The 12,494-nt window shown below is 38.8% G+C and overlaps 1 protein-coding gene across 1 annotated transcript; it reads right to left on the bottom strand.

The window, feature by feature from the left end:
- On the bottom strand, window positions 1-7,231 carry aipl1 (aryl hydrocarbon receptor interacting protein-like 1). The gene is made up of 6 exons (XM_086080408.1): window positions 7,044-7,231; window positions 5,688-5,867; window positions 3,627-3,815; window positions 3,381-3,557; window positions 1,966-2,107; window positions 1-900 (listed from the first exon to the last, which is right to left on the bottom strand). Exons 1-6 carry the CDS (start codon window positions 7,146-7,148, stop codon window positions 701-703), a joined length of 993 nt encoding a protein of 330 aa, XP_085936534.1. The 5' UTR covers window positions 7,149-7,231; the 3' UTR covers window positions 1-700.
- Between the last annotated feature and the right edge of the window lie 5,263 nt (window positions 7,232-12,494).

Here is a 12,494-nt window from a genome sequence, read left to right as displayed (position 1 = left end):
TTTGCATATTGTAGGTAGATCATTCTTATGCCTAGTGCCGGGTAGGACGTTCCATGTTAAATCCACTGTACATTTCCACGCCCATTGATTTCCTTTATCAATAGACCTCGGCATTTACTGTGGCCATCTCAGTGAGGATTCCCTTAACATAAAGACAACTTTTGATTAACACCGTAAGTAATGGCATTCGTTTAAATAATTTTTCTTATTGTTTGTTGCAGTGTTGTCGAGCTGCATTATACACGAGGATTATGTAGTACCATTTACCGCTACAAAACTACGAGAATAAATAGAGGCGCTTGTTTAACTACAATCGACAACACGCTTCTTGTCGAAGGCGGTGACTAGACAGAGACAACCAGTAGCTACAGCCCACATGATTTCATTTTACGAGCCTCTGGGCTGCTCATGAAGTTGTGCTGCAGCCTGGATTCGTGACTCCTTGCAGCATCCCCGACGAGACTGTGCATGTGGATTGAGCGACATCTAGTGGAAGGACGCAGGATTACTTTCAATCAGACGGCTATGACGTTTTTTTCCTTGTGCAAGCCCAAAAAAGTGCGCGAATTGTTAAAAAAAAAAAAAGCGTGCGAATTGTCACAGTGACTTAAATAATAATAATAAACAAAAGCAATTCAACAAAAAAGTCATATCCAATGTGATAAAACGTTTGCAAACTGTCTTGCACATCGCAATCAGTTCAAAACATGCCCTTGTACTTGTTCCTGTCCTCCTCATTCTTCTCCTCCATGCGCATGCTCAGCACCGCCAGTTCCTTCTTGACAGCCTTTTTCATGGCTGGATTCAGATCCAAAACCTTGCTGAAGTCCTGCCTGGCCTCGGCCTCGTTCCACACCTCGAGATGGGCCTTCCCACGCAGGTAGAAGGCCTTCACGATGCCTGGGGGACCAACAAAAAACTGCTTTTATAGGTGTCATTGTTGCTTATAAACAAACGGCAACACATTTATGACTAGAAACAGCCCTTGAGTCATTTACAACGCTGCTCTGTGCATTTACTGATATCTTGCTGCTTTATGAGGAGTCATTACTTGTGCAGCCATAATGGGAACTAAAATCATATTTAATGGCCAATTTCAAAATGATGTTACAGCAAATGTAAAGGGGAATGTTGCCTGAAGAATATTGATGATGTTAAGAAAGAACTACTTGCTCACCGTGGCGTTTTTATGGGAACAATTCGACTCGAAATCTGCACTAGTCTATTTGTGTTGATGTTTTACGTAAAAAATTAAAATGACAAATGTAAATTAATTACAATATGTCCTCCGATGTATGTTATAAATGACAGCACCAAATAAAAAAACATTACTTGTTATTAGGGGTGTCATTCACTGCCATTGACGGCTATAGACGGCAAAAACTCATTGAACCTATTTCTATTAGTTTAAAAAATGTTTCCACTTCTGCTAACAAGAGTATAAAAACCTAGACATTTTTTAACAAATGTCAAAGGGTAAACTCTGAGCATGAGTTTTGCTTTTTCTTTGGCTTTTTATGTGACATTTATTGTGAGTCTTAATTCTAGCTGTGGTTATCTTACAGATAGAAGAAGTTCGAAGTTTGTAGTTCAAACAGGTTCTCCTTGAGAGCTTTCTTAATACTTGTGAGGTCCGGCTAATCCAATTAGCATGGAGAAGTTGAAAATTCATTTCAGAACAAGAGCGTGACTCAGGAGGATGTAAAATTGTGGCACCAGAGCTTTCATTGGCTCGGACCTTTACAGAAGCATGAAAAATTCACTTAGGGCTCTCATAAAAAAAAAGAAAAAGAAGACATTTCACACTCTGTGAAATCCTTCCCAGCTGGTAAAGAGCTGGATAAATTCTAATATAACCGCAGCAGTTTCTCATATATCACATTTATGGAATGTGACTAATGGAGCTTAATGTTCCATTCTCCTTGGTGTGATCTGTGTGTGCATGATTGTGTGTTTGTGTCTAACCTGGGTGTTGGTTAATGATGTCACTGGTGTGCTCGATGACCTCATAGTACTCCTCCATGCGTAGAAGACACTGGCAGTAGTTGAGCGTTAACGTGTGGGCCATCTTCTCCAGCTTCAGCCATGGCGCTTCCCACGCTTTCTCCTAACACAAACATGTCGCATGCTATGTCTGGTGTGTGGGACCACCAGGGACCTAAGTAAGGATTACCTCTCACGTGCACTACTGAAGTGCTAATGAAACACTTTGCCTAGCCCATGTACACTGTAAAAAAAAAAAAAAAAGGCAGGAAAAAAAATACAACAAAATGCCGTCAATTTGCAATGGTAAAGGACCAGACAACAAAAAAATTATTTTACTATAATTTTTATACTATAACTTTTTTTGGGGGGGGGGGCTAGGCAAAGTGTTCCATATATATATATATATATATATATATATATATATATGTATATTGTTTTTGTCATTGTTTTCATACTTCGTTCTTCACACATTTTTAGGCTTTTCTGCCTTTGTCAAATTTCTGACATTTTTGGCAATTTTATGGACATATGTTAATTTTCTGCCTCTTCCTTTTTTGGGACATTTTATGGCTATTAAAAAAAAAATCTGCCTTTTTTTGCTATAAATTTTCTGACATTTTTGGCAAAATTGTGGACAATTTATGGTCTTTTTTTTAATAAGGATTTCTTCTTTTGGTTTGGAACATTTCATGGTTACGTTTTGAACATTTTCTTTCCTTTATTTTCTCAAAACAATTTCTGATATTTTTGGCAATTTTGTGGACATTTTATGGTAATTTTCAGGGGGGTTTTCTTTTGTATTTGGACATTGTATAGTTACTTTTTAAAGCTGACTTTTTTTGTGCAATTTTGTGTACATTTTATGGTAATTTTCCAGATTTCTTCTTTTCATTTTATAGTATAAAACGTTTTCCTTTCTGCGTTTTATTTAATCAATTTTCTGACCTTTTTAGCAATTCCAGACACATTATATGCTAATTTTCAGCCTTTCTTCTTTTGTTTTTTAACATTTTATGGTCACTTTTTTTTTTTACATTTTTAGGTTATTTTAAAAACTCTCTCGTTTTCTGAAAACTGAAAATTTTGGACTTTGACATTTTTTGAAATATTTAATTCTTAATTTATTTTTTAAATGTAAATGAATATTTTGTCTAAAAAAAAAAATATATATAAATATGTAAAAAAATATGAATTTCCATGTGGATCTCTAGAAACAATTACGAGAAAGAAAACATTAATTTCGATTCGTTGCTTAAGCGATCCATAAGGAGCCACAGGAAAGGGTCTAAAGGGCCACATGTGGCTCCTGAGCCGCAGGTTGCTGACCCCTGGCCAAACTCAAGTCACCTCTCGCGCCATGGAGGCCTGCACAACGAGTTGTCTGCGACGCTCACCTTGGTCTGCACGTTCTTGATGCAGATGATGGCTTCTTTGTATTTGAGCGTGGCATCTTGGTAGCGTCCCTGCTTGAAGAGCTTGTTCCCTTGACCATGCAGCACGGGCACCACCCTCAGCCTCTCCTCGTCGTTCAGAGCCCACGACTCCCTGTTGTACTCACTGGGCTGCAGCACCTGCCGCACATTCACATCCCTCACTAGGCCGACTCAGGTTCCCCTCGCCAATTTTGCTTCGGGTCCAACCTTGAGCAGTTCCAGGATGAAGAAGAGCGGCTTGGGCTCCTTCATCAGCTCATCCAGGTCGTCGTACCCCAGACTGTGGTAAGCAAACATGTTGGCCATGCCGCATGTGCGAATGTGCCAGTCCACCGGGTCTTTGCCTTCTGCGATGCGTCGCATGCTCTTGGACACCAGCGGGTACACGCCGGTGTGCTTCGGAGGAGAATGCATCACATTGAAAAAGTGAATTGCTTGTAAATGTGACAGTTGAATGAGCCTCACTATGAGCAGCAACGGAATGTATTTGCCGGTGTAATCCTTTATGGCGGTAATGTACATCCTCCTTAATTCGGGCCTATCACACCTATTACAGAGGTAAGTGAACAGGCGCCCTTGATGTAACGCTTGTTAAATGTAATAATGGCCTTTGGGCAAATTTTTTTTCAAATCAACTTTAACCCTTAAGTGACCCTTAAAGGACTTCATGTGTTAAGAAAACCCCTGATAAATTCATATCATTTGATCAATACCACATGGAATTTCATTTTGAAAATCAATTCAACTTACTAATACAAGTATTACGTCAGACGTTATCAATTGGAGAAAAATAAATGATTTTTTAAAACATATTTTACATTTTTTAAAACATATCTTCACCAAATGAAATGTCCTGATGTTTACATTTTTTTAAATGTATTTTAATTAATTAATTTTTTCATGTACGTATGTATATATTTATTTACTTATCTATATAATTTTGTTTTATTTTTTTTTGTCACTCAAACTGCTTGATTATTATTATAATATATTTTTTGCAATACACCAGAGAAATTAGTGATCTGAAGTACCAGGATGTTGCAGCCATTTCGTTACCAATCGGAAAACAAAAACATATCTTCACCTTTATCTTACAAGTAAAATGATTACATTTTTTAATTTAGTATCTGAAGAGTTCCTTTATTTATTTATTTACTTACTTATTTTTACAAATGTATCTTATTTGTCACTCAAGCTGCCTTTTTTTCTTTCTTTTTTTGCAACGCACCAGAGGAATCTGTGATCTCAAGTACCAGGACGTGGCAGCCATTTTGCATTCATGCTATAGCAGAGAGCGTCCGGGCAAGTCCATATATGTAAATCATCATAGAGGTCTATAAAACTACTTGCCATCACCCTTAGCTCCTAGAATCATTGGGAAACACAATTTCCTCACATTTCACTGAGTGCCCTCTAAAAAGTATTGTGTGCTATGTGTGTGTGTTGTGAGTCGGCCAGAGGAGGGACTAAACACTCTGAGCCGCTTCACATCTAAACAGAGCGGAGGAATGGCAGTAGTGCTGAGTCAGCAGGAATCCGAGCCGATTAGGCAAAAGTGAGACTGCTGCAGATTAATGACAGAACCCCCCCTCTCTCTCTCTCTGTCACACACACACACACATGCATCCATCCACATGCACACACTTACATGTGCGCACATGATCACATTACGCCCCCAGCCAAAAATGTTCTTCACAAGACATGGCACATATTTTGGAAGTTTGCACAAGACAGTGACAGGAAGAGGAAACCACTCGGATAAACATAAAGCATTATTATTTTATTGAGTGAATATTGAATGAATAATAACCCAACGTAATGTCAACATGAGTTAAAGAGGTATCTCTTTTTAGAATATACATTAACTTGTAACTGTAACACTAGGTACTTAAATAGATATGTAGCAAAATGTAGTGTTTTATTTTTTATTTGTAATTTTACACAGTGTATTAAAATGTCTTTACAATAATATGTTTTTGCAGCCCCACAAATCTTGAGCTGCAAAATCCCCCCATTTTTACTCATCCCAGGGGGCGGCCATTTTGTAACATGCCGTCTACTGAAAATTATATCACAGTTGCTCAGGTAGCGCCCAATCACCGCTCAGATTGCAAATATCACATGACCAAACTCAGAAAAGAGCTGAGCGATGATTGGTCGCTACCTGAGCAACTATGACGACAATTTCAATCGACAGCAAGCGTCGTAATGGCCGCCCCCAGAGATGGATAAAAACACGAGTACTGTATTGTTTCTTCTTCTACTCACAATGATGTCGCACCAGAACTCGGCCACCTCGCCGATCCTCATGGAGGCCAGCAGCGTCTCCCAGACGTCCAGTTTGAACATGTTGCCGATCACGATCTCCATGGGCGTGCCCACAGCTTTGCTATCGTCGATCACCGTGCGCTCAGCATCACACAGTGTGGTGCGGAAGTCAAAGGTCACCTGGACCAAAACAATTAAGCACCAAGCCATGACATTAATGTTAAGTGAGCCGATGTGCAAGTGGCAAATATGTTACATCACATATGAACATGGTTATTTAACAGGCCAGCAAATGGTTGTATAACAGCCAAGGAAAGTGAAAAAAAACTCTGCCAAGTTATTTCTGTTGTGCAAGAAGGTGGCGTTACAAAAGCCTCGCTCACACATGAAAGTAACTCCGCTCTCGTGTGCGCGCATGTGCAGTATTTTATGATCAACCTACAACAACCCGTGTCGTGACTCAAGAGAAAAGAGAATGCAGTGGAGGAAAATGTTTAGATTTGTTGTATAAATAAACAGCTTCATGTTTCAAACAAAACTTCAAATGTTTGGTGATTATCGATATTCCTGCAACAACGCACTTTTGCTTGACTTTTCCAACCCCAATTTTTAAGATTTTTTTGTATTTATTCTGTTTTGAATGAGGTTGATTAAATTAAAAATATATTTTGTAAAAAGCTATTATATACTGTAAATAAATTTCACAATACAAAGAAGCAGCATCTCTTACCTGTTTCTATTCACTACTATTTATTATAATTAATCTAAAATAATGTGCCAAATGAAGGGATTTTTCTGGTACTGTGTTACCCTCTACTGGCGTTAATGTGAAATGCAGCAACATCAACTGCCCATTTGGGATTGATCTTGCAAAATAAAAACTGAATTTCTGCTTGACTTTTCCAACCCCAAGTATTATTATTTTTTTAATTCTGTTTTGAATGAGGTTGATTAAATAAAAAAATATTTTGTAAAAAACTATTATATGCTGTAAATAAATTTCACAATACAAAGAAGCAGCCTCTTTTTTCTTTTTTTTTTAATCACTCGTCTGGAAACAAATACCTGTTTCTATTCACTACTATTTATTGTAATTAATCTAAAATAGTGTGCCAAATGAATAGACTTTTCTGGTACTGTGTCACCCTCTACTGGCTTCAATGTGAAATGCAGCAACATCAACTGCCCATATGGGCTTGATCTTGCAAAATAAAAACAGAATTTCTGAAGTTAGAGCATCATTTGTATACGACCAACCTCTCCAAGAATGTAAATAAATAAATAAACGATTAATTGAATTAATCCTCAACTGCCCAAGTATAATTAACACAGAGAATAAAGCCAAATAGACCAAACCTTTGCCCCAGTGATGAATTTGGGGATTTCTCCAGTCCCGCCATGCAGGATGTTCTTCTTGATGCCCTCTAAGCCCAGCAGAAGTGTATCCTGCATATCTGACATATTTCCTTGCCTTATTAGTTGAGATAGTTGTCACCTTCCGTTGTCATTCATAGGTGTGAAATGAGTGAGTCCATAAGTGTGTAAAGTACATCTCTGCAGGAGGATTAGTTCGGGCAGGGATAATAGGATTGCGTATCCGTCATCAGCAGCACTGACAGCTTGGAGAAACATCTCGTAAGAAGAGAAGGACCAGGCTTTTGTCTGATAACAAGCATTATTACCTCCACCAGGGAGGATTGTTTGTGTATTTTTCCATTTGAGTGAAGGCAGACTTTTGAATACAAACTTGGTGCAATGCTGTGCACATTTGTGTGTGTACATGTGTGTTTCATGATAAAGAAGTAAATGAGAAAAAAAAAAAAAAGGATTGAGGAGCGGGACATTGTTCTCATTCCAAAGGAAATTTCAATGATTTACATGGCGATGTGAACAATGCAGCAAATGCTGGAAGCAGACAATTACACAACGCACTCGGTGACCTTTCTTTCTTCGCATCTGCCACCTATCTCTGTCTGGGTGTGTGAACATGTGCATATAATGTTCCTTCACCACGTCTGCAAGTAGTTTAGAGCACTGCTAATGTTTTATTTCTACCCGGTGCACGAATACCATGGCTCATGCTTGCATAACTGTACAGCTGTGCATTTCGAGAAACAACATGGCAGGCAGGTACTTTGCTCGAAACAATCTCACAAGGTTGCTTTCTTATCTGTGTTCAAATAGGACCTCAATAGTAGCACCCCCCCCCCCCCCCCACACACACACACACTGGCGTGACAGAGCATTAGGCAACACTTTGGTACAGTTTTCACTCGGCTGCCATCCAGATGAACAGGTTTCAGCGCCGCCCTGTGGACACTTCTGGGAGTGCAGTAGAATAGCCTGGATGGTTGTACATGGGGACAGAAAACATAAAGATGCTATAATGCGCTTTAATGATAAGACCTAGATAAGGTTGTGAGCGTGCAAACCCGTCAGCATTTGAACGTACTCGCAATAATAATAATAATAATAATAATAATAATAATAATAATAATAAACCGTCAAATACAGTAGTTTGATTCGTCTTGCTCAAATGTCAACCATATGATATATTTTGTTTGTCCTATCATATATTTAGCTTTTTGGCCAAACCATGTTAAAGATAACCAAGCACCCGAGAAACATATTTTAAAAATATTGCTGAATATATCCTTTTGTAATCAACCAACAAGTGTTTATTTTTAGTTGAAAGCAGATTTAATTTTAGTATAATTACAGTAATATTGCTGCAAATCAATGTCACTGAGTTTTTGCGCATGCTATATTTGTTAGCTTCTATGCTAACTCGTCAAGAACAGACTTAGAAAAAGACTAACTGATTTTAATATGTCATTTTCTGATAATCTGAATAACAGGGTTGCATTGGTTTGAGGAAAACAATCTGTTATGGCTGAAATTGGCTTAAAAAATGTGAAAAATAGACTAGATTACTTGTAGGTTGACCCATGTTCACAGCAGTTAGCGCGATGATGTTATTTCTGCTGAGTCACAAAGCTTACTTTTTTCTTGGGAGAACTTTAGAACATAATTATAAACAAAATGCTTTAACAATTAAAAAATATTTAATTTTAATTGTAATTTTTTAAAGATGATTTTAAATTGATTTTAACGCATGTTTTAGAGCTACTACTATAATATTAGGAATCACTTTCACAATAAATACTGGTAGATTTGATCTAAAAAATACTGTCATTTACATAAAACAAAAGTACATTTTCCTACTTTGTGCATGGATTATTTCAAATGACATAGGAGTGTAGAAAATGTCCTCCAATTCTGGAATGACCCATAGGGAATGGATTAATTGATGAATAAATGGATCTGGGGCTGAGACAACGAATCCCCCCCCCCCCCCCCCCCCCCAGTTGGCTATGTTCTCCTCACACTTACAGCATGCTAATCTTCTCTGTAGCGATGTTACATAAGAGCAAGAACAATGGAAGCATACTTGAAATGAAAATATTCCTTGTTCTTGATGGGGTTTGTTGCGCTTGTGCTGGAAACCGTGAAAACGTAACATGGACATATGGTGTGCCGCTCGTCTTGGATGACAGGTTTGGGGTTGCTATGGTTACAGCCTACATCAACACCAGTTCAACGACATGATATTTGGATTTGAAAGCTTGATCAATATGATGTTGCTTTCGACGCGAACGTCGCTGTTAATGACTTTTGCAGGAAGTCGTGCGTCCAGCCGCGAATATGCACATGGTACAGTTATCCGTCCGACCTGCTGGAGAAGAAACAGTGCTATGATTCAGGCTTCGTGTCCGTCTGACTCATTGTTGCTTGCGTCACACTACCCTGCACTTCTCTTGACGGCCCTGCCTTTGCATGGCTCACTCACCGACGACATGCGCACACATTTTGAAGTCATTGATGAACACACGCGCGCCTTTTGAAAACACACAAACAATCGCAAAAAGGAGAGACTGGTCAGCTTGTCACATTCGGCCTTGTTGGAAACCTGCGGCCGATGCATTCAAGCAAGTCATGCTCTATTTGTGGAAAGTGCATTCATGGAGTTCCCGGGGAGGAGTAGCTGGCTGTGTAAAGGCCATTCATTCATATACATATCACACGGGGGAGGCAACTTCCATGACGCACAACATCCATACGCACACGCATACACACGTTTATGAATGTGTGAGCCTTTTGTGTTGCACATATGGATTAGAGATAGATAGAGGGGTGGGGTTGTTTCCTGGCCTCTTTTTTTCTGCTCTTGTTGTCACACTACAAGCACATGCACGACACAAAACACAAGAGAACAAAAGTAACCTTGATTTTTAAGCGATGAGGAGAAAACGACATAGCTGGCAGATTCCCAACCAGCTCACGGGCTCAAGGTAACCTTCAAAGTGTTCCACTAGCCCATATTTCAACAATGTGGATTCTTCGGAGAAGGAGGTCACAGATGTGAAGAGATATTGCGTAACAAATGGCAGCCACCCAAGCACAAAATTCTGCAGGGAGTCAACAACAGAAAGGGTGTAAGGAAAAAGTGTTTGACCACATTTATTTTGGATGATGTAACTCACTTTTCCACCAAATGGTACGCTTCAGTTCAGCTCACAATCAAAACCTGATTTGGTTTGTTTCCACTGGGTGTGTGGGTGGGATGGTAGTAGTTGTGTCAGCTACACAATAGTGTGATATTTTATGAATTCAATTCAGAGGGGCGCGTGATACGACAAATTGCAAAGCCTTTCTGCTAACTAGTGATGGGAAAATGAAGCTTCATGAAGCATGAAGTTTATATTTAAACCCAGAGCACCATCTAGGGGAGTCAAAAAATATCACAAGTGCTTCATGAAGCTTCGTTTTCCCATCACTACTGCTAACGTACCATCGTTGCTGGTTGGTCCATTGGTCTGCAACCTGTGGGTCTGGAGCCACATATGGCTCTTTAGTCAATAAATAAACAAATACAAATTTAAAAAGTAAATTTTTATTTATTTTTTATTGAAAAAAATCTTTAGATGAATTAATGATTTAGATTTTCTTTTTTTCTCTTTTTTTAAATGAATAATTAAATCTTCCCCAAGAAATTTTACTTTTTAAGAAAAAGAGATGAAAAGTAGATGGAAAAGTAAAAAAAAAAAAAAAACTAAAAATGCCCAAAAAGGAAGAGTAAAAGCAGAAAATTGACAACCATTAAATTGCCAAAAAATGTCAAAGAATTTAATAGTAGTAAGGTAGTAAGGAAAATGTTCAAAAAGTAACCATAAAATGTCCATAAACAAAAGAAGGCAGAAAAGTACCATAAAATGTCCACAAAACTGCCCAAAAAGTTAGAAAAAATATTTTTTAAAAGGCAGAAGAGAAAACATCAAATAGCAACCATAAAATGTCTGAAAACAAAAGAAGAAATCTCAAAAATTACCATAAAAGGTCCACAAAATTGTCAAAAATGACAAAAAAAAATTATAGCAAAAAAGATAGGAAAAAATGTAAAAAAAACAAAAAACGAATAAGAATTTTTTTCCCCCCAAAAATGTCCAATAAAGAAAGAAGAGAGGCAGAAAATTACAATAATATTGTAAAATTGCCAAAAATGTCAGAAATTTGACAGAAAGGCAGAGAAGTCTAAAATGTATGAAAAACAAAGTCTGAAAAATTACTAAAATGTTTGACCGCCTGTTTATGGACCACTTAAATTTAGATCGACTTTCTGCCACGAAATGGTCATTCCATCAGACGCATCTCCAAGACTTCTGCTATGCCGGCCTATACCATTTATTCCATATTCATTACCTTTTTCTTTTTCTTTTTTTTTTTGGTACCATGCAGTACATTTTCATGCCAACAGGAGAGCTACTGTGCTCTCGTGTGCGTGTATGTGCACGTGTGCGTGTTAGCTGTTCTGACTTGCAACATTCTCAGGAACAGCCTGCACAAGTCAGACGTTTCTGGAATAACACGTGACTCAGAGTTGTAAGGTGTGCACGTTACTTGCTGCTCTTCAAAGCCGTGTCGCCGTCAGCAGCCCCTGAAATCAAAGCTGAGATGATCGCCTCTCGTATAGCGAGTATTCTTTCCACAGTTGCTTGCGATGCTTCACTGTCATTTTGCTCTTGGCTGCTCCTGCTGCAATTTTCTTCTCAGCTCCAGCGCCCCCTGACTGGGCCCCTGCCGGGCCCCTACCAGGCCGCTCTCCACCGGGGGCTCGACCTTTAGCTGCATACCAGAACACATAGCAGCCGGGACAAAGGGTAAATGTGTGCAACACATAAACACTTTGCGGTTCATGCTGTAACAAGTGCATTTCCACAACATGGCTGCAGACACACACAAAAAGGGAAGATCATGTAGGTTAGGGAAACCCGAGTTCAGTACCATCATTGACAAAAAGATTTTGGATGTGCTTGCCAACAGTAGTTTCATTTATAAAGGCACACGTGGCCAAATTGAAATGTCAGCAATATTTATTTTGATGAGGCACTGTAAAGACAAAGTGCATTTACAAAAACAACTTACAGGGTCGTTGTGGAGTAGTAGCGCCATCTTGTGGTGAACTAATAATTCATTAATTCAAAAGACAGTACTACTTTCAATAATAAGCAAAAAATATGTTCTCTCACATCAAGGTGAATTTTTTGCTGTCGGTCTAGAGGAGGCTGACATGTTTCGCCGCTATCTTTATGCTATGGATACCCGACGGAGAAGAACTTTGCCAACGTAGTTAGCTTCTGGTAGTGCTTGCAGCTAGTGTCGGAACAAATGGGTCGACCGTCGCGTATCTTTCACAGCTGGGGTCGTCTTTGTGTCCCGTGATTCGATCTCCTGTTGCTTGTTTCCCTC

This window comes from Leptonotus elevatus, chromosome 7 (genome assembly GCF_054856555.1).
Source record: "Leptonotus elevatus isolate MCC_2025b chromosome 7, RoL_Lele_1.0, whole genome shotgun sequence".
Taxonomy (NCBI): domain Eukaryota; kingdom Metazoa; phylum Chordata; class Actinopteri; order Syngnathiformes; family Syngnathidae; genus Leptonotus; species Leptonotus elevatus.
The sequence above is the reverse complement of the archived record's forward strand: the minus strand, read 5'-3'. Positions and strand labels throughout refer to the sequence as shown.